The sequence below is a fragment of the Pararge aegeria genome, chromosome 8, assembly GCF_905163445.1.
Source record: "Pararge aegeria chromosome 8, ilParAegt1.1, whole genome shotgun sequence".
Lineage (NCBI taxonomy): Eukaryota > Metazoa > Arthropoda > Insecta > Lepidoptera > Nymphalidae > Pararge > Pararge aegeria.
Genome location: NC_053187.1, coordinates 6,917,673 through 6,943,983, shown reverse-complemented (window position 1 = coordinate 6,943,983; position 26,311 = coordinate 6,917,673). Strand labels below are relative to the sequence as shown.

General features: G+C 33.5%; 2 protein-coding genes across 2 annotated transcripts in view; one reads left to right on the top strand and one right to left on the bottom strand.

The window, feature by feature from the left end:
* Positions 1–4,747: 4,747 nt before the first annotated feature.
* The window catches only part of LOC120625586 (band 7 protein AGAP004871-like), a 174,511-nt gene continuing 152,947 nt past the window's right edge, over positions 4,748–26,311 (top strand). Inside the window, exons 1-2 of the mRNA XM_039892649.1 lie at positions 4,748–5,111; positions 6,108–6,167. Of these exons, the coding sequence (XP_039748583.1) occupies positions 6,108–6,167 (60 nt within the window). The 5' untranslated portion in view covers positions 4,748–5,111. The remainder of the gene's footprint in view (positions 5,112–6,107; positions 6,168–26,311) is intronic.
* The window catches only part of LOC120625587, a 46,778-nt gene continuing 40,337 nt past the window's right edge, over positions 19,871–26,311 (bottom strand). The window contains exons 3-5 of the mRNA XM_039892651.1: positions 22,105–22,286; positions 21,046–21,436; positions 19,871–20,494 (exon numbers count right to left, since the gene is read on the bottom strand). Coding sequence (XP_039748585.1) covers positions 20,441–20,494; positions 21,046–21,436; positions 22,105–22,286 — 627 coding nt within the window. The 3' untranslated portion in view covers positions 19,871–20,440. The remainder of the gene's footprint in view (positions 20,495–21,045; positions 21,437–22,104; positions 22,287–26,311) is intronic.

Genomic DNA, 26,311 nt, shown 5'->3' with positions numbered 1-26,311 from the left:
TCACTCAATTATCAGTACAATATTTTTGAGAACCGTACGATTAACATTCAGCGTCCGTGGTCATAAGACACGAAATATTGTACTTCACAGAAATAGGCCCATAACTCTGGTAATCCAAAGGTTGGTGGTAATTTAATTCAGCGCAATAATCTAGCTATTAAAATAGTAATGGGTTACTCGAAAATATTGTGCTTGAGTTCAGCACACTTTTTAGATCTCAAGCAAGCTAGAAAATCAATCAATCTACCAACGAAAATTTACCCATATTTGCATACATCGAGATCGTAACAGCAATCGTACATCTAGTTCTTAGGAAACGATGCCTAAACTAGAGCATTGAGTAACTTTGTCTAATTGGTAAGATGACATAAGTAGGGGTCCCGTTTGTCGATATATGGTAAAATGAGGATCTGGTTGCATCGTGCGTGCGATCAATTCAATTGCCACATGTAGCCCCAGAGATCACCGTAAGTTTACTTTTGTGTGCAAAACATTAATTTTTAGATGGTTAATAAAAAAAATGTTTGGGATCATATGCGATTTGGATATGATTTCGCACAATTTTTTTATTATCTTCTTATTTATTGCTATTTGAGATGCACCATGTTTCTCTGAGTAACTGAGTACCGAGTGCTACTCGGTTTCATAGTCACTAGGTTGGAGTATAACATCTGAAAAAAACAGCGTCTGGTATACAGGCCGCTAATGTATTTAATGCGTCTCGTATCGTATCGATGTTTAGTGCGTCTCGTATTCACGGCGCAAGTGTCATTTATGTAAGTTTAAAATGTCTCGTATACAGGAAGCAAGTGTCTCGCATATAACTGGACACTGTCATTTTTGCAAGTTTCGTACGTCTTGTCATCGGGTTGCAATGGTCGATTATGCAAGTTTAATACATGTCACATACAGATCGAAAGTGTCGTTTATACGTCTTTTAATAAGGTCGCAAGTCCCTTATATACAACTTTAATGCCAGTTTAATACGTCTCGTATACAGGTAGCAAGAGTCGTATATGCAAGTTAAGATCGTCTCGTATACAGGTCGCAAGTGTTTTTATACAAGTTAAGTACGTCTTGTATACTAGCCGAAAGTGTCTTCAATGCCAGTTTAGTATATCTCGTGTACAGGAAGGAGGTATTGTCGTGTATGCAAGTTTAGTACCTACGTCTTATTCAGGAAGCTAGTGTCGATTATTCAAGTTCAGTATGTCTCACATACAGATGAACAGTGTCGTTTATGCAAGTGTCGATTATTCAAGTTTAGTACACCTCCTCTACAGGTCGCGAGTGTCTTTTATGCAAGTTTAGTGTGACTCGATACAGGTCACAAATGTCTTTTATGCAAGTTTAGTGTGACTTGTATACAGGTCACAAGTATCGTTTATGCAAGTTTAGTACGTCTAGTGTTCAGGTCGCAAGTGTCGTTTAAGCAAGTTTAGTACTTCTCCTATAAAGGTCGCAAGTGTATTTTATGCAAGTTTAATACGTATTGTCTACGGAAAGCAAGTGTCGTTTACGCAAGTTTAATACGCCTTGTATATAGGTCGTAAGAGTGTTTTCTGCAAGTTTAATACGTCTCTTTTACAGGAAGCAAAGATCGTTTATGCGAGTTTACTACTTCTCGCATACAAATGGACAGTGTCGTCACTGCAAGTTACTAAACTTGTTTTGTAATTAGGTCGCAAGTGTCTTATAAACAAGTTTAATAAGTCTGGTTTACAGGCAGCAGGCGTCTTAAATGACAATTTCGTACGTCTCGTATTCAGGAAGAAAGTGTCGTATATGCATGTTTAGTACTTCTCCTACACAGGTCACAATGGTCTTTTATGCATGTTTAGTTCGCCTCGTACACAGATCGCGTAAATTTTTATACAAGTAGTATGTCTTGTCAGTTCGAAAGAGTCGTTTATACGTCTTTTAATTAGATTACAAGACCCTTATATACAACTTTAATACGTCTTGTATACAGGAATTAAGTGTCGTTTATGATAGTTTAGTACGTCTCGTAGTCAGGGAGCAAGTTTCGTTTATGCAAGTTTAGTACGTCTCGTATTAAGGAAGCAAGTGTCGATTATTCAAGTTTAGTACACCTCCTCTACAGGTCGCGAGTGTCTTTTATGCAAGTTTAGTGTGACTCGATACAGGTCACAAATGTCTTTTATGCAAGTTTAGTGTGACTTGTATACAGGTCACAAGTGTCGTTTATGCAAGTTTAGTACGTCTAGTGTTCAGGTCGCCAGTGTCTTTTATTCATGTTTAGTTCGTAAAGCATTCGAATATTAGTTCATTTTAATTCAACTATTGGGGAATCAAGTACTCTACCTAAGTTATGTGGCACCCTGGTGGACAATAGAAGCAGCTGCACCTTAATTTTCTATAAGATTCTAATCACACTGTAAAATTCATGAAGTTCAAAGTCAATCTATAAAAAGGCTTTCCAAAGCTACGAAATTAATTTAGTGTGCAGTAAAGATTATAGTGCCGTAGACAACTAGGGCATTGGTATATCAAATTACATAACAAAAGCAATAAATCATAAATAGTACATAAATTACGTATAGTATGTAAATTGTTTTAAAAAAAACCGGAACTGGGTAGTATTCCATACAGTGTTTCATCTTCGATTATACAGAATATACTCCGCATTGCATTGCCCACCCGCTTATAACTTCGTTTGCTTTGTTACATTCTAGGAGTCAAAATTAATGTTAAACTTCTCCTTATTTATCAACTCCCTCAAAGATTAGAATAATTAAATGCAAATAAAGATTTTTGAAATATAACTTTAAGTTTTATACTACTTTAATAAGTCAAACACGCATTTATGACACAAATAAAGATGAGTGTAGCTCATTATAATAATCATAATTTCAACCAATTGACGTCCACTGCTGGACATTGGTCTTCTCTAGGGAGTTTCATAATACACAGTCCTGGGCCGCTTGCCTCCAGCGGCTCCCAGCTACTCGCCTGATGTGACTCGAGAGTGTAGCTGATTCTCTACAATTGGCCCACGCGACACAAATCATTGTATGGACCGCTTACTGAGATAACTGAAATAACAGTCATATTTTAATCTCTCATTATCACAATATTAAATGTATTCAGTTTACCGTGTAGTGACGGTCGCAGTCACGATTTACAGTCGTCACGATTCCTGCTCTTCCCAGGAGTCTCGTACGAGGCGACTTAGGGATATATAGCAGAGAACTGTACTGCTTCTATTAACACTGCGATCACCAACCTGTCTGCCCAGCGGTGATCATGGCTGAGGACTTTAGTCCAGCAGTGGACTATTATAGGCTTTTGGTGATGTATTCGGTTTATATTATAACTGTTAACCATCTCTTACTTTTATGCTAACGCAATGCCTTATTCGCTGTTAAGAAATAAATGTACCCTTTGATGTTAGACAAATTGAATTGAAAGCAATTTATTGTGAATGCTGTTTGTACGTGTGTATCTTAATGGGGATCAATTTGGGTAAAGCGAACGTATAATTACAAAACATAATAGATATTTTATTTTAACCTACTTTTAATAAGGGGAAGCATATCAATGCTACGCTTGTATAACGTCTTTTGTATACAGGCGGGGTCGTAAATCGTACTGCTTTAATAAATGCTAAAGATGGATGGCAAGCGCTGGTAGATCAGTGGTTAGGACTTCAGCTTCACTCTCAAAGGGCTTCCAATCTCAGCATGCTAACTAACTATCATTCCTCTAACTTTTCTAAGTTACGTGCGTTTTAAGTAGAAAATATGACTTGCATCAACGGTGAAGGAAAACATCCTGAGGAAACCTGCATGCCGGAGAGTTCTCCATGATGTCCTCAAAGGTGTGTGGAGTCTATACGCACTTGGCCAGCATTGCGGAAAACGCAAACAAGTTCGCGGGCTAGTAAGACGATGGATAGGAGAATGTAAGCCTTACATCCAAGTTATGCAAAATGTTTGCCTGTTATCAAAAGATATTGACTGAGTGTGTAATATTTGTATACACTCAGTCAGTTAAAGCTAGTGCATTTTAATTGCTTAAATCAAAAACGCGTGCCAGGGGTCACCCGAAAGAGAGGCCGAGCCTTAACCACTGAGCTATCGCTACTTATAGCACACACCGCTTTATTTGAATTAAGAAAAATGTACTTCACATACATTTTAATTAGAATGTGACGTGAATACAAAAACTAAAAAACAAGTTGTATAACCTTCTCCTTTTTGGATTAGGTTCATAAAATACCAGAACGTGTGAATATGCTGTCTTAAGTTCACCGCCCACTACATAATATTACTTAATAAGTACTTAGTGTACCACAACTGAAAATGTAAGTAACTTAATAACTGTGTTATTGTGATACTGTTTGGTAAATTAAACATTAATATTTTATTTGCATTCAATTGATAACTAATAAAGAGCACATTTCACTCATTTGCGGGTAGATATTATAAAATTGTACGTCTTATTTAAGAACTAGTAGACACTTTCCTTCTTATATTCAAGTTAGTAGCGATTATAAATAGAATGACTACATAGCTTTAAAGAGGGTATTTTAATAATATCATACGTATAAAAATAATACTGCTTCAAGAGATGTTATTATCATAACCCGGGAAAACAAGTTCCAAGGCCAAGTTCATTGGAACTTTGGCATGTAGAATCGAAGATCTCAAATGCATGTATCAATAAATTTGAGGGTAGATAAATAATTAACAGACATTTGACATCTGACGTGTCTGTCTCTAACTTTGTTTTCTTTCTAATTACCATTTGCTCCTCTTCACTCCTATATGTTCAATCATACCTAGTACCTCATTACCTCATTCTCTTCCACGCGACACATTTTTCTAACCTCCATACCAAATACCACGCAAGGTGAACCCTGTGTTTTTTCCTTCTGAGTAAAAGACGTTTTGCATCTTGAACACGTGCATTTGACATTATATCGAAGTGTAATGCTAACTAATCATTCGTAAATAAACTCTAAAATAGCATAAGGACATTAAATAGATCTCGAAAGAGTTCAAAGTGAAGTTTAAAGGTGTTATTTTGTGTTTCCTCCTTGGTGTAAAGTAACTGCGTCATAGAAGAACTTTTGTGAGCTGTGACAGGTAGGTCCTTCATTTTCCTTTGCATCTTATCCTGAACATTTGGGACATTATAAAACAACCACTAAGAAAATACAGTCAACTTATAATAATATCAGATTATTTACAAAACGCATTAGGCGTATTTCTGAAGTCCTAACAATTTTATCTATCATAAAATAAAAGAATGATAAAAAAAAATTATTAAAATTTAAAATTATTAAGTTTTTACTCGGGCGGGAGATTACCGCCACCCTTCGCACACATATACATCTGTGTATCAGATGAACTGCCAGCTTTTAGGTATCCCAATTATTTAAATGGTAGGTGTGGCTAATTGCCGTGGTGATGGCATATAGAAACCCCCAGTTGACAACAACACCTCTTATTCCCGCAGGTGTCATACGAGTCTTGCGACTCATTGTATATAAAAGAAAACTACAAACATCTACTGCGTTGACCAACCCGTCCGTCCCGTGTTTATGGACAAACTCTACAATTGGGAGACGCCTCCAGTCCATCAGTGGTATTTATGGGCTATTTTTGGTGTAGCGATAGTGGCTATAAACTTTAAATCGTTGGCAGACCAAAAGCAAACAAGCATACGTCATGATATTACGCCCCAAAAGTAGGTTGCGATTTGTATGCACTCAATCACAGTGTTCAAGTGATAGTAAAAGTGATGTTGTAAAAGCCAATGAACTTGATTGTTATTTATATGGAGCGCCTTTACTGCAGCTTAACATTGTTCTACAACATTGTTGCAATATGTACATCTAGCTGATTTAAAATATAACCCAAACTTATTCCTATACAATGAACGTAATGATGCCAAGAATGTAGGCTTATTTGAAAAACGGTAAACTATGCTTTGCCATTATGTGTTGTAGCGTCATAAAATTAATTTCTACTGATTTATAAAACGCGCAGATAAGAGAGCGCACTTGGGTTGGTGATTTACTTACCTACATGGTTGGATAACAAAAGTTAGACAACGCTTACATATTATTTTTGTTATAGATGCGCGGAAATATTCAAATTAACGTCGAAACTGTTATCACGTGTATCCATTTGGATAAGGTAAGCTATAATTATTTAACAACCACTTTATTTGGTTTAGTTTTATGTGGTTTCATATCAAAATAGCCAAAGTACGGAACCCTGATAAGTCGCCAAGAACATTTAAAACAATTTTTAAAAAATGGCTCGTTGTTGAGTATAAGGTTCTGAGATTTTTGTTAAACAATTATCAGTACCAATTAGGAAACCCTTAATTAGAAAATTTGCGATGATCCACCATACATTCAAAAGCACCTGAAAAAAAAAAAAAGCGTAGAGATAATACATTTTCATATGATAAATTGTATCCCTGACAAGTACCAGGGTAACGTTATCGGGGGATATGAACATGCAAAGCTAATCCAATTTTTGTAAATTTTGCAGCTTGTTACCGCAGGATTTAAAAAAACAAAAAAAATGCGGTTGATGTCGAAGGCAATAGCTAATTTCATATAGAATGTTCAGGGCTTCAAGCATTTCCAATCAATTCGCTTCTAATCGCTGTGCAAATTGTTAACAATGTAAGACGACCCTCAGTCATCTACTTAGCTTACAACTTCCTAATATTAACCAGACAAGTCTGTTTGTGAAGGTCGACACAAGGTTTGGCAAGGTATATTGATATGTAATCAAACTAATACAATTTTTATAGCCATATATATTATAGTATATACTACTAGATATGCGAGAATTTGTTATTATGTTTTTCTCCGTTTTTGAATATGCTGAACCATTTGTTTTCCGAGATTAAAAGTATCTTACGTCCATCTTCAGGATGCAATCCATCTGTAGGAATGGAAAATTTTGCAAATCCATGCATAGGTGAAAATATTGTTTTGAAATCCCGTAACGCTACCCCGCTGTACTTATTATATCTCTATTCCAATGGTACAGACGATATATAGGTATGTGCAAAATATTAAGATCAGTGCAGTGGTTCAGCCGAATATAAAAACAAATAAATAAATAAACAGACTCACTCTCGCATCTAGATTATTCCTATGGATTTAATTGAATCGTTTCTCAATACGCTATGACAACCTTCATGGAAATTATAACATAACATTGACCGCCCTCAGGGCTTATCTTGAACCATATACATAGCCAGTATACGTAATTTTATTACAATTTCATTGAATATTTTAACCAAAAAAACTATCACTCACTGGTATGAGTCAGTATTCAAAACTCTATAGTTACTTATATATCTACACCCTGGATCTATAGAGTTTCAAATATTGACTTACCTACACAAACGCTTATGCCAGTTCCGTGAATGTAAATGAATTTCTAAACTTAATAAATTCACGTGTCAATAAATAGTGCTATCCTTTTGTAAGGGTGTAAAAAGGCCACTAGGTTTTACTTTTTAGATTTGTCAACTAATCATTCTTCTGTTCCTAACAAGTTGTAGCAACAAATGAAGATTCCTAAAAGAAAAGGTCAAGATGTTTAAAGCACACTTATATTCAGATACAGATACACCATATTCAGATATCAATTAAAAATACAATTACAATTAGGATAAAAAGTATACCATATGGTGAAAATTCGAACAAATAGTGTAAGAGATAGCTGCAGAATATCCCATAGACAAAGATCCTCAATACGCATTAAAGGTCGTGGGTGGTCTTAGTATCCTTATCTCTGAAGAAGGCTACATATAGATGTTAGTAAATCATGTAGATGTGTATAGATACCCGTACACATTTTAGTACTTTTAACAACGCCATGTGTAATTTTTTTTCTAAACAGTTTCCAAATCCGGTAATATAAATATACATTATTAAAATATTCCAAAAAAAAAAACCGTACTGATTGGTCTGCTTGTCTTAAATTCTAGCAAATTAAGCTTAACGGAGAAGAGTTGCAGCACGGACTTGAAAATTTCCCCTGGCCTTTGGCTGTGGCTATTTGCCCTACCGACAAAGACGTACTGCCAAGCAACTTAGCGATCTGGATATAACGCCTCTTGTTAACCAATGAGGGGTAGATATTGGGGTACAGGTTGGCCCACTAGCATATTAAACTGCATCATAACTTACCGCCAGGTGAGATTGGTAGAATAAAAAAGAATTATGCTTAGGGTTCTGACGGTCATCTCCTCGCCTAAAGACGTTTTTGTCTCGGATGATCTACAGTCCTTATGTAGGTATCTCTTCTAATTATGCAATTTATGCAACTACGCGATCGGGCCTTGTGCTCTTTTCTATTGTGCGTGCTGGAAATGCTTTATGGTGATCGTGATTTTATCGTCGCTAATACTAGTAGCTGCGACGAGTTTAGGAATTAAGATATATTTATACACTCAAAAGTGAGCACGTAATCCTAAATGCCTCTTATTTTAGGTTACGTTTTTGGTCCGGGCCTCAAACCTTATAGGATAATTCTGTTGCCCGTTCGTCGGCGTGTCCGTCCATTCTGTTATAGATGGAGGAACATGAAAATATATATCGAATATTAACGAAAATTATAATTATATATATATAAATCGAAAATTAAAAGCGATAGTAGCCCAGCGGGTAGGGCTTCGAATTCCTTTTCGTGGCGTCGAGTTTGAATCCCACAGTTCTAGTTTATGTTTTTAAGCAAATAAAATATCCCTTGCTTTAACAGTGGGGGAAAACTTCGTGAGGAAACCTGCATGCCTGAGAGTTCTCTATAATGATCCTCAAATATGTGTGAGGTACATCACTAGGCCAGAGTAGTGGAATACGGCTTTAAGCCCTTCTCATTGTGGGAGGAGACCCATGTCCTGACCCTTAAAGACTATTTTGGTTCTGCACAAGATTATTTTAGTTCTGTAATATTTAAGGAAAATAAATAAATATTTACGATACAAACTTATCGAGCGCTATTTGCTCGTATCATAAATTCATAACCAACATCAAACATAATTTTAAGGCTTCCAGCCAAAAATTTACATAATATTTCTTAATGTTAAGGACCATTGTCTGAAGTTACTTTGTTTCTTAATTAAGAACTTAAAGGGATTGGTAAACGTATAGATACAATTTCTCTTGAGTTATCCAATTATAAGACCCTCGTTACTTAACGTTTGTACATGCTACCGGCAAATTGATTCAAAATTTTGCGTGCTGTACGTTAATAAAATGATTATGATCATATTATACGGACAAGTCAATGCTTAGATAGAAATAAGGCTGATGACACTAAACAAAAATTTACTCAAATTGTAGCAAGTTTTCTAAAATAGGGCAGGATCTCGACTTCACTATCAGGGGGCCGAGTTCGAATCCCAGCACACACCTTTAACTTTTCTCAGTTATTTTTGTTTAAGTAACTAAAATATCACTTCCTTCAACTAGGAAGGAAAACATCGTGTTGAAACCTGCATCGCTCCAAGGTGAGTGGAGTCCAACAATCCGCACTGGGCCACCGTGGTGGACTGCGTGGTAATAGCGTGGTAACCCTTTCTCAATGTGGAGGAGACGAGGAGACCCGTGCCTTGTAGCGGGCCGGTAATGGGTTGATATGATGAAGACGATGATGAGTACAAAGTTCTTCACATCGAAAAAGATTTTTGTATCACTCATGCGGGGAAAGTAGTATCTTGACGATCGCTGTTGCGGTTGAAAAAGAACCGTTTGCCCATTTTAAAATTTGAGTGCGACAAGTTTACTTGTCGCACTCAAATTATTCTTGGCACACGCAAATTGAGGTTGACGCGTCTGACAGTTTATTTTAATAAATAAAATTGTAATTAAATTAAAATTAGTTTAAAAACTTTCCCCGCATGAGTAATACAAAATAGTATGTGCAACAAGTGCAACATCGATTAACGATTAACTTGTCGATTATCGATTAACTTGTCGTGCGACAAGTTGTCGCACTTGTTGCACAATATACTATTGTTATTTAACTAAATTCGATCGATTCAAAAATAAGCTCAAGTTATTTTTGAATCGATCGAATTTAGTTCGGCAGTGGCAATTCGGAAATTAATAATTTTAGATATTTATCTGGTCAAGTCTAGAGGGAGGTTTCGGCCGTGGCTAGTTATCAACCAGACAATGTCAAAAAATCAGACATGCCAGGCTATTTTGCAGTCCGGTACTAAATAACATAGAAACCGATGAAGGGTCAAGTTTTAATATAACTGCCATAAGCCAGTACCATAAGTAATAATAAACAGGTTAGCCCTTTTCCATCTTCGTCTGTTTCTTCAATTATACCACCAGGTGAGATTGCAGTCAAAGGCTTACTTGTAGTGAACCAAAAATAAAAAATCGGAATCCTCAAAAAGCTAAGAAAATAAAATCTGAATGACGTTCAATAAATTATTCGGACTTCAGAAGCGGAAGTTATCCAATTAATGTGACAGTTAGTAAACGATATCCATAAATAAATATAATAGGTATGCACTTAGTGTTGTCGTTGTTGCCTGTTGAAAATGATAGTGCGATTTGATTGCTGATTACATTATTTCCTTTATCACTTAACATCATGTCGGTAATAAAGAAATCCTTGTCTATCTACAGTTTTTCGATTGTTGTCCACTTAACAAACTATAAAACGCCAGTCAATAAAAATATTGTTTGCGCAATACCCGGCGTAGTGCTGTGCCCATTTTTTATCGCCAAACGAAAGGTGTGACGTCATCACTATCGTGTTGGGGAAGGTCAAGATCACTTACACTCTCATCGGAAGTGAACGTCTCCGGGAGAATCTCCATTCTCCGTAATTACTGAGGTATTCTTTTAGCTCTAGACTACCTAACTCTTTCTTTTACGTTCTGTGAATTGTATGTACCTATTACTCTATCACTTTTTTGATATTTCTGATTCATATTCATTAATCATGCATTTCATAAACATATTTAGCTTTGCAATACATTATATAAGACATAGTTGAGAACCGTTAGTGTTTATTAAAAGTATAACAATAATTGAAAAAATGTTATAGAGTTATATTATTTTTAATTAAAATCAATCTACAGTGAAATTGCAACCAATTATTGTATTCTACTTTTTTTTAGTTTCTTCCTTTCCCGTACATTAACTATTAAATAAAGGGTAGATAAATAAACATTCCCGCCAACACTAAAATTCGAAACTATATTTACTGCGAATATGGTTCAACTAATACTCGCTGGATATTAGTTCTAGTATCATCAACATTCCAAACGATGGACGTCCATTATTGGCCTTAAGGGTATTTTGTACACACACCAGGGTATTGCGCCGCGCATGTACTGTTTCTCCCTGTGACTCGCTTGAAGTCATCTGTCCGCCTAGTCTAGTACCCGTACTCGAACACCTTGGATCCCAAAGTACATCGGTCCTTCATGCTTCGTGCCCCGTCAATTGCCAATTTTGCTTAACGGCTTGTTAAGCTATGTGAGTAGCGTGGGTCTTTAACGGATGCCCTCTTTCTGGTAAACAAGAGGTAATTAGTAAATTATGATTTTACAACAGCTAGATAAATATCCATTTAATACAATGGTAATGAGCCGAATGTGTCAGTAAAAACATTAGATACACTAGGTCACCTATATAGATAAACAATTAAAAGATGAGTGTACGTGGGAATTGGTAGATGAGCATTATACTCTTGCAAAACCATTGTGATGTCGATTATTAGAATGCAGGTATACTTAGCGCTTATTATAACTGCAAAAAATAAAACGACTAATTGTGTATAAATACATGAAAATGATTCATCAATAATAACGTTAGATATTATAAAGGTTGTGTCAGCGTCTAAGTTTCATACTTTTTATTCAATCCTAGGTAGAGATATGAAGCTAAAAACCATACAAAATACGTAGGAGGGCATTCAAAGATACGATGATCGAAATCCTACTAACATTTTTCAATTCTTGCAATAAGTTAAATTCAAAATCCAAATTCATTTTATTCAAGCGACATTCATTTAATTTAAGTATATTTATGGTAATTTTACCACCGACCGGCTTGCAAGGCAGATCCTGCCCGGATAAAGCCGACCAGAATTTCAGCCGTTAAAAATTATATTAAAAAAGTTTTTTAACATAATTTTACAATATAACAATTTAAAAAAAGCAAGATTGACTTCAAGTAATTCATCAATTGTTTGAACCTCGTTATGAAAAATAACACATTTTTGTGTGCAAACTTATGCAAAGGTTGTATTTTTTGTCAGACGACGTCATTCATTTATGTCGGTTTCTAGCAAGTTTATTTTAAAGTTACCAAGTGGCGGGCCAAGTAGATTGCCAAAGTGTTGGATGGTAATAAGAAAACCTTCGCCTATAAACAGAGCAAAACTTCGCAGGGCATGCAAGGAACACGCATGTTAAACCACATGTTTATGTAATGACATCGGCAACCACGCCTTTCAGACCGGAACACAGCATAGCAACAATACTGCTTAATGGCAGAAATAAGCATGGCGGTAGTAGGTACTTCCCCGGACAAGCTGTGTTACAAAAAGCTCTACTAGTACTAAACAAAAATGTATATCCGTTTTAAGTTAGTAAAAGGAATTATTAAACTATATTTTCTAATCTAGCTTGAGTAGATCAAGGTATTAACTTTATAAATATCTTCATCAATATCATAGTTTAAAGTAGGTTATATTCGTATTGTAAAGCATTGCAGCTGTTTAAATTTAAGGTTATCATTCGAATAGCAAATGATATGGATATACAAGTAAAATTTTCCACGTTAAATTTCAATAAAATTAAGTCAAAGATCTCTTTTGAATGTCAAAAAAATTACAAACAAAGTTTAATGACGTGTTAAATATTTTCATAGGTCGGTATATAATTACCTATAATATTAACAGTTTTTGTTATAATTATTACAATACATTTGAATAATTATTACACCCAGTTTCTACACTAGTGTTCTCTCCTTACTTGTGCTATCCTCAGCCCACCTATTCCCTAATAAGGTATGTACACTTTTGCCGACCTATCTGGTCTGACGGGAGGTTTCAGCCCAGGCTAGTACAAACCTAACAACGAAGTATAAAATATTACTCTTTATAAACAAAAAGATAATATTAACAATAGACTTACCAGAAACGGACATAAATTAGTGATATCTGCATATCGTCTGTGAAAGGTGCAGAACTCCTTTGTGGGGTTGAGTATACGCTTCTACAACATAATTCCTACGGTAATTCTTGACCTACCAGTACATATATTTAAAAAATGTTTAAAAACACATCTAATACAGCGAGGTTATTCTACATTTGATGAATTCCTTAAAGACAAGGTAGATTGGAAGCAGCCAGCCTCGCTCTCATCTCCCGCATGATAGAAAAATGATTGTAAATGTTGATGTTGGAAAAGAGCAACTACCGAGTTTCTTGCTCTTCTCGGTAGAATCTGCTTTCCAAACCGGTGGTAGAGTCACTACAAACATACATACTTGACATTTCAAAAGTGCCTACTTGAAGTAAATGAATTTGAATTTGAATTTGAACACGTGCCAACAAGCGATTTAGTGTTCCGGTACGATCTCACGTGAAAGCTGATTAGTGGCGTATGGCTTTAAAATAACTGCCATACCCCTAACAGGTTAGCCCGCTAGCATCTTAGAATTCATCATCACATACGTTCAGGTTAGATGGCAGTCGAGGACTAAGCCATAGAAGAATAAAACCGAACCGCCTGATTTGTTTTTATGTATGGTTTAGTCCACTCCTGGCAAACAGTATTTATTTCACTGGGGGTTTAACTTATTTTCTACGAAACCACTAAGTTTTGTACCTACCTAAGCTCCCACACTAACTCTGAAGTACCCTTTCTTCTGGTTTGAGAGCACGAACTGTTTTTTATCAGCTGGCAATAATGTTAAAGTTACGTTTATCATTAAATTAAATCTGTTCTTGATCATATTTTAACAACTTTTAACGATCAATCTATCGATGAGAGAAAGTTGTATTCTGTGGATTCATAAAGATAAAGTTTAATGGAGAATTTTTGTTGCCTATATAGCTTTTCATATTTCGTTCCAAGTTTTCATTAATGATTCGCCAAAGAACTTTCTAGGACCCACCTAATATAGTAACTCATATTAAATCAATGCCACCTAAATTTATGCGACTATTGTTAAAGCGCGATTTAATGCCTACCTTATTGATCTGGTGATAAGCATGTTCGTATATGAATCGCGAATCGATTTACCAGTAGCAAGGGTAGCATGCAAGAATATCATAATATAATTAAACATAATTAGCAGCAGCCAAGGATAAGCCAAGCCTAGTGACTTCTTTGCCTTCTATTTCTGGATAAAGGAGTCGAATATCCGGCACCTCAAACTTTTCGAAGTTACGTGCGTTTTTAATTTTAGTTTAACTGTGAAGGAAAACATCGTGAGGAAACCTACAAGCCTGCAACTACGTGGTGCAACTCTTATTTATATTGCGTTTTATTTTGGTAAACTTTTTTTTTAAACGAATAAACTATGTTTATCTAAACCATGAATTATCATAACGATTAGATTGTATCAGCAAAATTGCAGCCGTTATGCAATTATTTTATCCAACTTAACAAAATCAATCAAAAGAGAAAGCAAAGCCAATGTTTTACGTTTACTATAAACCTAAAAAAATATTTAAAACTAACCAGTATGTTACACACATTGCATACGAAATGAAGCGGTTGAGATTAGTAGGGTAATCGTTAGTATTCCCACAAAATATTTACGTAAAAAATAACGCCCTTACGACTTTTTATTTACTATAATGAATTACATATTGCAACTATGCTATAAAAACTAACATAAAATCCATAGCGGATCATGCCAATTAAACAGGTTCTAATGTAAGCAAATGTCAGCATCATTAAATTCAAGCTTTTTTATCTGTGATCTGAAAATGTCCGTGGTAAAATGTAGGTGTTACAGTGATGGTATGAGTTTATTATTAAAAAAATGGGGAGTATTAATTCTGCAGATAATGTCTACATTAAAGATGTATACTTTATATAAAATGATAAGTATTTAATAAAAATTGTTATTTACCTTTGCGTTACAATTTTACCCTATTATTGGAGAGTAAAGGGTTTAACAGTAGGTATTTGTATGAATACATGCTCCACTTATGTGAAGCCCCCTAGTTATGTCCAAGTAGGTACCTATTATATTTTACTTTTTCTCGGGCTTAAAAGTATACGCCACTCTAAGCCTTGTAACGGTGTATGCAAAAAAACAATTTTATCTGCTGCTGCTTGAAACGAGTACTAATAAACAAACTTTTGCATATTGGATAGAAGCAGGCGTTACTTTGCGGAAATCCATGATATATTATCAAAATTAAGCTTCATTTGCTATACTCCGCGAAAAGCAGGAGAATCTGTGTGGTGTAATTTATAATTTCTTCAATCCTTATACCCCACACCAAACAGATCTTCGGCAATATACCCTCTACGCACGTTTCGCTCCGAAACCGGAGAATCATCAGGAGATGTTGACTTTACAATGAATAATTGTTAAGATGCCATCACTTAAAGGCATCTTAAATTACACCACACAGATTCTCCTGCTTTTCGCGGAGTATAGCAAATTAAGCTTAATTTTGATAATAAACTTTTGCATGTATATAATTCTTAGCAAGGAAAAGATAGCAAGTTAAATTTATAGATAATTAATTAAATCGTTACATAGATGTATAATTACAATTCTTTATTTTATAGAACATTTGATCAAATAACATTCGTATACATTTAAGACTACTGTCCGAACTTAAATATTTTCTCGAAATATAAAGAGCGCTATGTGATTATAGAACAGGACATGATCTGGTCTATGTGCCACATTTTATTCAAACGTGCAAGCATGCTTGAGTAACAACTATTTTAACAACCTTCACAATGCAAAGTGTATTCACTAACATGCTTAAAGAAGTTTCATACATGGAAAAACCCAAGAGTCAGAAAGAGTTCTACTTAATTTGATGTACTACTTGAATGCTAGTTATATTCTATGTATCTACCCGTCTAGTGATATATATATTATATGATTTAACTGTACGTAGATATATTAAATATTTATTCTTTATTTAAACATTTGCACAAGTTCTTATCCTCTCGTACTGCCAAGGGTGTAAAGGAAAAGTGTTGGTTAATAGTTAATGAGGTACTAGGTGGTTCGACTACTGTACTAAACTAGTAAGTAATCGTTAGATATTTCTATCTCCGGTCAAAAATATATTAATAAGTCAAGCAATTTTCAGCCCTTAGCTTTTCCGTGAAGTTATTCCCTTCCTATATTCAAGAGTCGTCTTAAGGACTACTACCTCTCTTTAAGTGATGGCATTTGAAGTTGTTCTTTATTATTTTTTGTAAATTATGTATTAAAACTACTAGTACTGATACATATTATGTATGTTATATATTCATATATATTATGAACATTTTGTATATTTTATATTTTTATATTACGTATATTTATTGAAATTATCTATGTATTTGTATTCATTTTTGAATTTATGTATAAATATCAACACTATTGGCACTATCCCGTTCTCTTGCTGTAAGTCCTGTCTACAAAGGTTGCCTGTCAGAGATTGCTTGCAGCAATAAGGCCGCCTTTGCATGCCTACATTGTGTACTGTATCTCCTTACTGTTTCTCTTCTTATATGTTATAATGTAAAATAAGCACAACAACTGCGAAAACGAACGTCCAGCCCAAGCTATACAGACAATAATTCGAAATTAAATTGAAATTTAAAAAATATACAATTAGGTTATTGCAGCCTTTCCAAGAGATGAGAGCGAAATTGACTAACATGATTTATGGACTGTGCTCATTGGGCCCTTTATTACCAGTTTTACATTTATCACAGCCTTACTTCATTTTCGCAAGTAAGGCTGTGATAGCCTGATACAACTAGGTTAAAACGAGTTTTAACACCTCTTAATTTTTCGGAGTTGTGTGCCTGAACACTACCATAATATATTAAAAGAGATTATTATTAGATTTAAGAATCGTCATCATAAACTTATTATTCTGATTATCACTTAGATGTTGTAGCTGGCTGGACAATCTGCTTCCACTCCTTCCTTAATTCACGACCTTTATTGGTCCAAATACATCGGTGATCTTTCTAATCCTCAAATCTATTCAATTGGATATTGGATCTCTTAACAGCATTGTAAAGTCAACATCTCCTGAAGATGCTGTGGCTTTGGAGCGAAACGTGCGTAGAGGGTACATTGCCAAAGAGCTGTTTGGTGTGGAGTATAAGGATTGAAGAAATTATAAATTACACCATAAAGATTCTCTTGCTTTTCGCGGAGTATAGCAAATTAAGCTTAATTTTCATAATAAGTCTATTCAATGTCCCTGCTTAGTCAACTTTTTCTTTATTGGAGTGATGGATTTAGAGCTCAGACATTTATACTAATGTTATAAATGCCACGGTGCATCCATTTATTTGTTCCCTATATGTAGCACAGCCATTACACTAGCATCCTTCAAATAACCATAAGTTACTAAGTTATATCGCTGAAAAGCACCATAAAAACATTACGTAAAATTTAAACAAATTCCTTAGCATGACTTTAAGCCGATCTTGGCGAAATTTTACAAATATAGTTTTTAACTGGAGACGACATAGGATAGTTAATATTCCGGGAAAACAACAGAAACCGCGGAATCCTTTGAGACCGTTGGCCAACGTGCTGTTTACGAGAAGGGTAAAAATATATCCAAATCATTATATCGAATTCCAACGTTACAGAAAATCAGGGCACTGGGGACTGTGTGAACAAAAAACGTACCATTATTAAATTTCTTTATTTTACATATTTACAAGCATAAGATTTATTTGTCAGTTTATCTATATACTTAAATACAATTATGTCATTAGTCTTAGAAATTAGAAAATATAACTGTAGCTTTAAAATAAAGTAAAAAATTCGATCAAAATAATATAACATTAAATATTTAAAAATAACAACAGTAATAACTTCACCAAACATGTTTATTTACTTTGATAGAGTCTTACAAAGTAAGATGTACAATTATTTACGCTATCGGGCTACAAAATAATGTGTACTGACATCATATTAAACGACAAGGCATCTTTACACTGAATATTATGCGTTCAGACAATATTGTCTGATAAAAACACAAAACTTAAAATGAGCATTTAAAAGTTTAGAATAAATGTAAATGAATATAGAAAACGAGAAAGATCTTCTTATTTGTTCAATGAAGCAGTTAAAATAGCAACGTTATTGTTTAATGTATAGATATGAGGAAAAGTAAAATTTGATATAAAAGTTAAGAAGAACTTTTTTTCGATTTGAGGAAGTTATATTTACCTTTATCTTAAATTATTTCGGTACATGTGTACGCCACTTTATGCCTACATGTTACGAAAGTTATTTTCTTGATGATGTTTTCTCTATCTCGCTACTTTTCGGTAAACGACAAAATGATTTGCCGTGTAATGAACAAACATAAAGGAACAATAAAGTTTATATAACCGTAATAATAATACATTGTTTGTACTTATCTAATCCCTGAAGAAATATTGTGGAAGATACAGTTTAAACATTACTAAAACTCGCTTTTGTAGGTTTTCATATTATATTTTCCATGGATCTATCGTAAGCCTTGTTTAAAAAATTTTGCTACATATTGGTTTATGTAGTGAAATTTTTATGATCATTAACATTTACTTCTACAAAAAGTACTCGTATTTCAATGGTACAAATTGAATGATAAGTAAAATTGTATTACGCTGTTAGTTTACGCTGACGGAATCGCAGGCATTTCAAGGTCTTTTCTATTTCGACAACATTTTCCGCGATTTTTTCGAAATCAAGAAAGATCTTTTGTCGTGTTCATACTTAAACTAATAAGGAGTTCGTTTAAAAAAATAATTCCTTGCGTTATGTACTGAATGAATTTTTTTTAAAGAATACCTACTTACCGCTTACTAAACTGATTCACAGAAGTTTGATAAAATTTCGCAGATCTTTCACAAGATTAAAAGTACAAGTGAAGGAAAGAATTATAGAAATTAATTTGGTTGGCTGAGTTATGGGGCAACATCGCAAATGTTTTTTTTTTTAGTTTTATTATAAATAATTTAAATTGTAAAATACCTAGATAAAAAAGGCTACGATAGTACATATGGAATTTATGAAAATGAAGTGGTAAGTGCTACATACAAGCTGGTACGTTGTTAAAATATAAATGTAATAAGTATACAGGAATAATAAAAGGTTCTCAAAAATGTATAACTACGGTCCGTTAAACGTTAACAGATATTTCCAGTTGGTACTTAATATAAACCGGCAAAGAAAAACAAAAGAATAAATATTTTTATAAATTCGATCAGGTAAATTATAATAACGATATATAAATTCTATATAAATATAACATCTGGCACTTTTAACTTACTCTACAACTATCTAAAACACCACAGTTGTTAAATTTTAACCGTTATTATCAAGGATTTACTGACCATCGCATTAATTGACCTTTGATATAATTGAAGAATAGATTCAAAAAAACTGTACTTGATATAATAGGCAACATCGTTTTTTTATTAATTGTTACATATATATATAATATAATCACGTTTTAAAAGATATCTTAAAAAAAATAGGAAAAAATAACATTGTTAGAATAAGATACAAAGATACAACATGTTCAATGAATGAATAAAGATTTAACAAAAAAAATATTTAGAAGGTTCTTCTAAATATTTTTTTCGTTATAATTAATAATTAATTAAAACGAATTAATTTTTTGTGAATAGATAAAACACATCACCTTTTTTAATACATAACTCTTGTTTTATTGTATTTTTTGTTACTTTCAAGTCAAGATCCTAATGAATGAAGAAACAGCGATCACTAACAAATAATTTATGCATTCATTTTTGAATTATAACAACACCGACAGGTTTTCGTCGTCCTGCGGATACATACGTAAGCGACAATGTTAAGAAATAGTGTGTATTTCAAGCAACAAAAGGATTGTATGTTATTGTTGTGCATTATATGCAGAAGCCCTTGATATCCATTTTTGGTATAAGTTATTATACGTACTTCAAGAATGTAAACTGCATTAAAAATTGAGCAACTTTTACAAGAAAATTACAACTTACATGTTGTTTATGCATAAAAAGGGGGTAAAAAGTAACTGATATTCGTAAATAAAATAATTTATAAAAATACAAACTTATATGATAAGATGGAAATTCGTTACAGTTTGATAAAACCAGAATATTTTGAGTCTTTTATTTATTCTTAATTTTATAATATACCTACTAGTTAATATAGACCATGGTGTTTCTATGTTAAATTCTAAAATTACTAATACTAATGCCTAGGTTGCACGTACTCCGGCCACGAATATATTTGTCTGGCTGAACCCTAAAACAAGAGAAAATAAATTATAAATTTACCTATAAATATATGAAAATATTTAATTTTTCAGTGAAAGACATTGTTTGTCTCAGAAAGTGTAACTACTGGACTTCCCTACTAATTTTATAAATGTGAACGTAAGTTTGTTTGTTACGCTTTCACGCGAAAACTACTGAACCGATCTTCATGAAACTTTTTATAAATATTCTTGGAGGTATTAGAAATAACATAGTATACTTTTCATTGAAAAAAAAATACGTAAGATAAAAAAATGTTTGTGAAAAAATCTCAAAATCTCATATATGACTATAGGGGTAGACTATGTAGCAATACGCTGCCTCCCAAAATTACGCGGGCGAAGCCGCATGGCACATCTACTATGATTACAAGCAAGGAAAACAACACGTATTATTAAGTAAATATCTGCATATCTATAAATACTATGCTATTCAATTAGGTAAATACATCATAAAATAATCCTAAAAACGACCAATTATATAAATATCTAAATTAAGTAAAATTTAGGATAGAATAAAGTGACTTAATTATCTACTTACTTCTAAAGTGTTTCTAAGAGCTCTCTTCGTAGATTCTTTCTCATACTGCCAAAGAAGGTCAATGCTCGAATCCTTATTGGGTCCACTGACATCATTAGTTTCAATGTCATTATGTTTTGAATCTTCTTGCCTTTTCTCTCCTTTCCTTGCCTGCAATTCGTTGATGTACGCAGGTACAAAGTAGTGTATACCAATGCCTGGTATTCTTTGAGAGCCGAGGATTTGGGAAGGATTGAAGTACTGTTGAACTGGTTCCCGGTTGATTGGTTGATAGGTAGGTTTGTAGGAGTTGACAAATCGTTGAGCGCTGTTGAGCGGTTGTTGGGTGGTTGTGGGTATATTGAAGATTACTTGGGTGTATTTCGGTTGAGGTACGAAGAGTGGAGGTCTCCTGTTGGAATAAGAGGATGTTACAGTAACGTAATTAAACGTTTAACAATATTATGTAATTAATAGTTTTATTTGATTCCAGTAATTTTTTTTGCCTTGACATGGTGTTTAATTAGAATTTATACATAATCCTCTTGTATTAATCCTTGGTGCTATAATATCAGAATCTTGCCAATGTTATAGAATGTTTTGATATAAATTGTTAAATGAATTCCATAAATTCGTTATATTTGTTGCAGAGACATTAAAAGATTTTATAAATAGTTTGACCAACTACTAAGTACTTCAAATAGACATGTTTTTTTTTACTTTATGACTGTTTTTAAGGGTATATTTTTGAGTAACCACTATTTTTTTTTTTTTATTTACTTAATAAAATGTATTATGTCTCCATAAGTCAGCTTTGCCCCTTTGGCATGGCTCAACTAATTCTTTGGCAAACTCTAGGATCCCCGATAGATTCATTAACCCTTCTTGACACTTCTTTAGACAGAAGTTAAGCTGTCACATCCATAGAGTCACATCACACGCCAAGAAGTAGATAATTGAAGATGCTATAAAAGTACTTATGTTTTTTTTATATATATACTTTTATCCAATACACGTTGGTGCACTATATACAGGGGCATACTTTATTATGCAATGCCTAGTAAATATTAATAGGTATACCAGTGGGCGTTAGGGTCTGGTGAGTCGTCTGTTCTCTCCTCCCACACAGGCGCTGGCACACGGTGCGGCTGCGGCGGTGGCAGCGGGTCCGGTATCAGCGGTCTGATGGGCCCATCTCTCGTGCCAAACTTAACCTTGATAGCGTGTACGTTCGACACGTATACGATCAGGCATGTCAGCAACTGCAAAACAAAAAGATTATTATCTTCACTTGAGAGGGTACTCTTCTTATTGTGAGAGGAGACCCAAGCCCTATAGTGGGCTGGCAATGGGTTGATATGACGATGGTAATGAAAAGCTTCACTGAAACGTGTTCGATTTCGGTATATATGTTTCGGTTCTTATTTGCAAAATAGAACTATTCTAGGAATCGTGGAGATTATCATAAAGTAATGAGCTGTCGCCCTCGTTTATTACGGTTTTTTACAAATCCCGCGGCAAAAATATTTTTCCAGTAACAAAAAGTAGCCTATGTTATTATGTGTTCTTGGAACTAACTATATGTCAAAAATCAATTGGTTGCTTAGTTAGGGTGCAAAGGAAGAACAAACAAACGAAAAATCTAGCAAACAAACACTTTCGCATTAACAATATTAGAAAGGATTAAAAAAACCATCTCCCACAAGATAGAGAAATAACAGTTTAGTTGTGATATGCTGATGCTTATAAAAAGCATGTTTGATTTTTATAAAAGAGATACTGTTAAATTTTTTTTTTGCTTGTCAATAGAGTCTGCCTTCCGAACTGGCAGTAGAATAACTTCAAACAAAAGCCTCTAGTTTCCTAAGTGCTTATAAAAATAGAGCCCTAATTGAAACAAATCAGTTTATATTGTGTTCACTTAAAACTTGCATATAGAAGTTTATATTTTTCTATCTACATTTTTTTGGAAATGAGGTGTCCTAATAAATCAACATTCTACAGCTTCATAACCCGTACATGCTTCCACTGTCATAGAAAAGCTGGTTGTAGAATTAGGTTAGTACGCTATTTATTGGTTGATGGGCGAAAACAGTTAGATATGCATATTTTTTTTTACACGGTAGAATCATAATAATAAGGTTATGTATATACCACTCTAATTATGACCACAAAAATTAAAGTAGTGTGATGTAACTTTTTGAATTGCGTTATAATAGAAATACCATCATATCTGATCGCACTTAAAATAAAGTTTATATTTTATTGAGTAATTACTTACTCGTTTTAATTTCGAAAGGCTAAAATTTTCTATTTTGAGTAATGTTTTGCATGCAGGATTTTTACTTTTATGTTCCGGGAAGTTCAAAAAAATTAAAGATTAAATCTTTACAATAATTGTAGTAAATAATATAATAAGCGTTAAATAATATTTGCAAAGGTGCCAATGAAGAAATAAAACTAAAAGTTTTCTTTTCAAATAATCAACTTCCAAAAGATTACAGAAAAAAAGGCATTCTCCTCAATTTAAAATTACGCGTTCGTTAATACCATCTTACACGTCCGCTCAAATTTAAAATACTATTTCAATTTTGGCATGAGAGTGACTTGAAAGATACTTATTGATAATCTTATTTAAGAAATAAAAAACAATTTACTTCTTTGGTTATCTTTCGCAATCTACCGCTAGTACGGAATTTTGATCAGCAATCTTTATAGCTTTAAAACAAAATTACTACGCTAATCCGAGTTATCAAACTATCATTTGGAGGATCGTAAATTAATTAATTAATATTCAACGCAAAAATCTGAATCTCACAGCCTTGGAACCATTACAAATGCTAGTTTATTTTTTCTCACGCACGTCTTCCTATCTCTTAAAACAATTTAATTGCAAATAGAGTCATTCAGTCATGAAACAGTGAATAATTTGCAATGGTGATGAAATGCAGGTCTTAAAACTTTATTAAGACTGACGAGCGCTAATTAAAACTTAGCAAGAATAAATATTACTGCAGTAATTCCTTTTATTTCTAAACTGTCACTTAATCTTTTATTATTAAACTTTTCCAGATACCAGGAACCTTTGTAGCCTTTCTAGGCAACAAATATTTGAAATACAAAGGCTTCGTGGCACCAGTTTTGTATGGGAGTATATATGAATTCAGGGTGCGTATGTTACTGTTGGCATAATACCAAAAGTAGTTGATGATAATAAACTTGTGTTTACTTAAATGTTTTATCCCTTTTTCCGCAAAGGGATGCAAATTAATATCGAACGAAGCATGGCTGGATACAGCTAGTCAACTTACTGTTCAATTATTATTGGACCACGAAATGTTTACGGATTATAATTTTAATGTTTTTATATTTAACCTCACATCAAAATTGCAAAAGCAACAAAAAACATTTGAAGCCATGAAGCCATTACAGAATAAAATTTTATATTTTAAAATACACAAAGCAAAATTCTATTAACTAAAAGGACATTAAAAATTGCAGATTTCGTCACAGGGTCACGTACTTAGTTAACCGCAGTAGAACAGATGATATAGATTGCAGATTAATAACAATCACCATTGTTTTTGCTACATTAACACACCTATCCGCAACCTTCTGGCAATTGTAACGCTTTTAATAAATCCTACGCGTTATCGGAGCATCGTGAGGATTTTGTTTAGTTATTTTAGTAACTACGTCGGAGTTGCGTATGCTTAATTAATTAGCGTGCGATGTAAGAGTACATTGAGTATGTACTATTCATACGATGAAATATTAGACAAGACATACTCTAAATAATTACACGTTCCAAGAGCTAAGTGGATGACATGACCCCCAATTTAGCTCTTGCTTACTGGCTTTACTTTACAACTTAGTTATATTAACGTTACCTCATTTTTTATTCAAGTGAGCAGGTGAATGCATAATTGGGGGCGTGTTATATGTTAACAATTTGAATTGTGTAATATTTCTACGCCTTGTATTCTGTTTCTTTATTAAAATTTAGTAAAATAATTATAAAGTGTTACCATGTTATTAAATCATTTGTTAATACGTTTCCATATGAATAGATTTTGTCAAGGCTTCCATTTAATGATCGGATTTCTCAGCACCAGAAAATAGACATGTTTAATTCAAGTGTTGATAAGTTCTTAAATTATACGGAGGTATAGGTAATTAATAGTATATTTGTCACTAAGAAATTAAAGCTTGCTACTAAGCTTTAATTTCTGCGTGTTGGCATTGCAGTAAGTATACTTAAGATATATAGATAGTATATACTACTCGTAATATACTATGTACAGGAGAAAAATTTTACTGTAGGGAGGGCAAAGTTGAAAACATTGTGAAATATTTTGTATGTAAATAAACGTACTTAGTAGCAACGTCATAACGGGTATTAAAAAGATCACCTTTTGTTAAATTATGTTTTTAAAAATATAATTTTGATTATTTTAATTTATATTTATTTATATTATTTACATTATATGACAATTTTCTCTTACAATCGATTGAGCTTGCAATATTGTTAGCCGTAACTATTTGCCACTTGATTTATACGTATTTAGCATGTGCAATATTCTATACCATAATGAAACTTGAAAGTGGTGACACGGGCTTTGGTAATGCGATGCGTTGCGGTAAAGCCCACCGTGGCATGTTTAGCTTCGAAATATATAACCAAATTCCGGCAAGTATATGGTAATTTAGTTTACAAGAAAGAAGAAGTTTAAGTTGTAAATTTATATTTGTGCACAAAAAAATGTCTTTCTTGGTCATTTTTCAGACTAAATGGTTGAACGCTCTACTGTAAAATTCAATCAGTCGAAAAAAAATACAACTTTAGCTGTAACGAAAATTCGGCGTTCTTAGATATTTATAAAACTTTTTGATAGAATTAAAAATACTATAAACCTTTAGTTGGTAGCTGTAAGTAGACGGTACTGAGTGCGTGACTTTCATATATTTTTTTACTTATTTATACTGATATTTCCTACAAGTGTAGATAAGATCAATGATTCCTGGAAAGCATCAAAATAAAAATTTGACAAAAACATTGCAACTGAATCCGAATTCGGTCATGTGACCGAATGTGATGTGGTCCTATTCTAATATAAAAGATTACGTAGTCGATAAAAATATTGCTCTTCTTATAATTTTAGATGACAATGTGTGATGAACGATAGCAAAAAAGAACACCCGGTTAAATTTGTTGTGGGCTTTTTCTTAAACCAAGACGCATTTGGAAGTTAACGAATATGGTTATAGTCATCATCTCACTACCGTG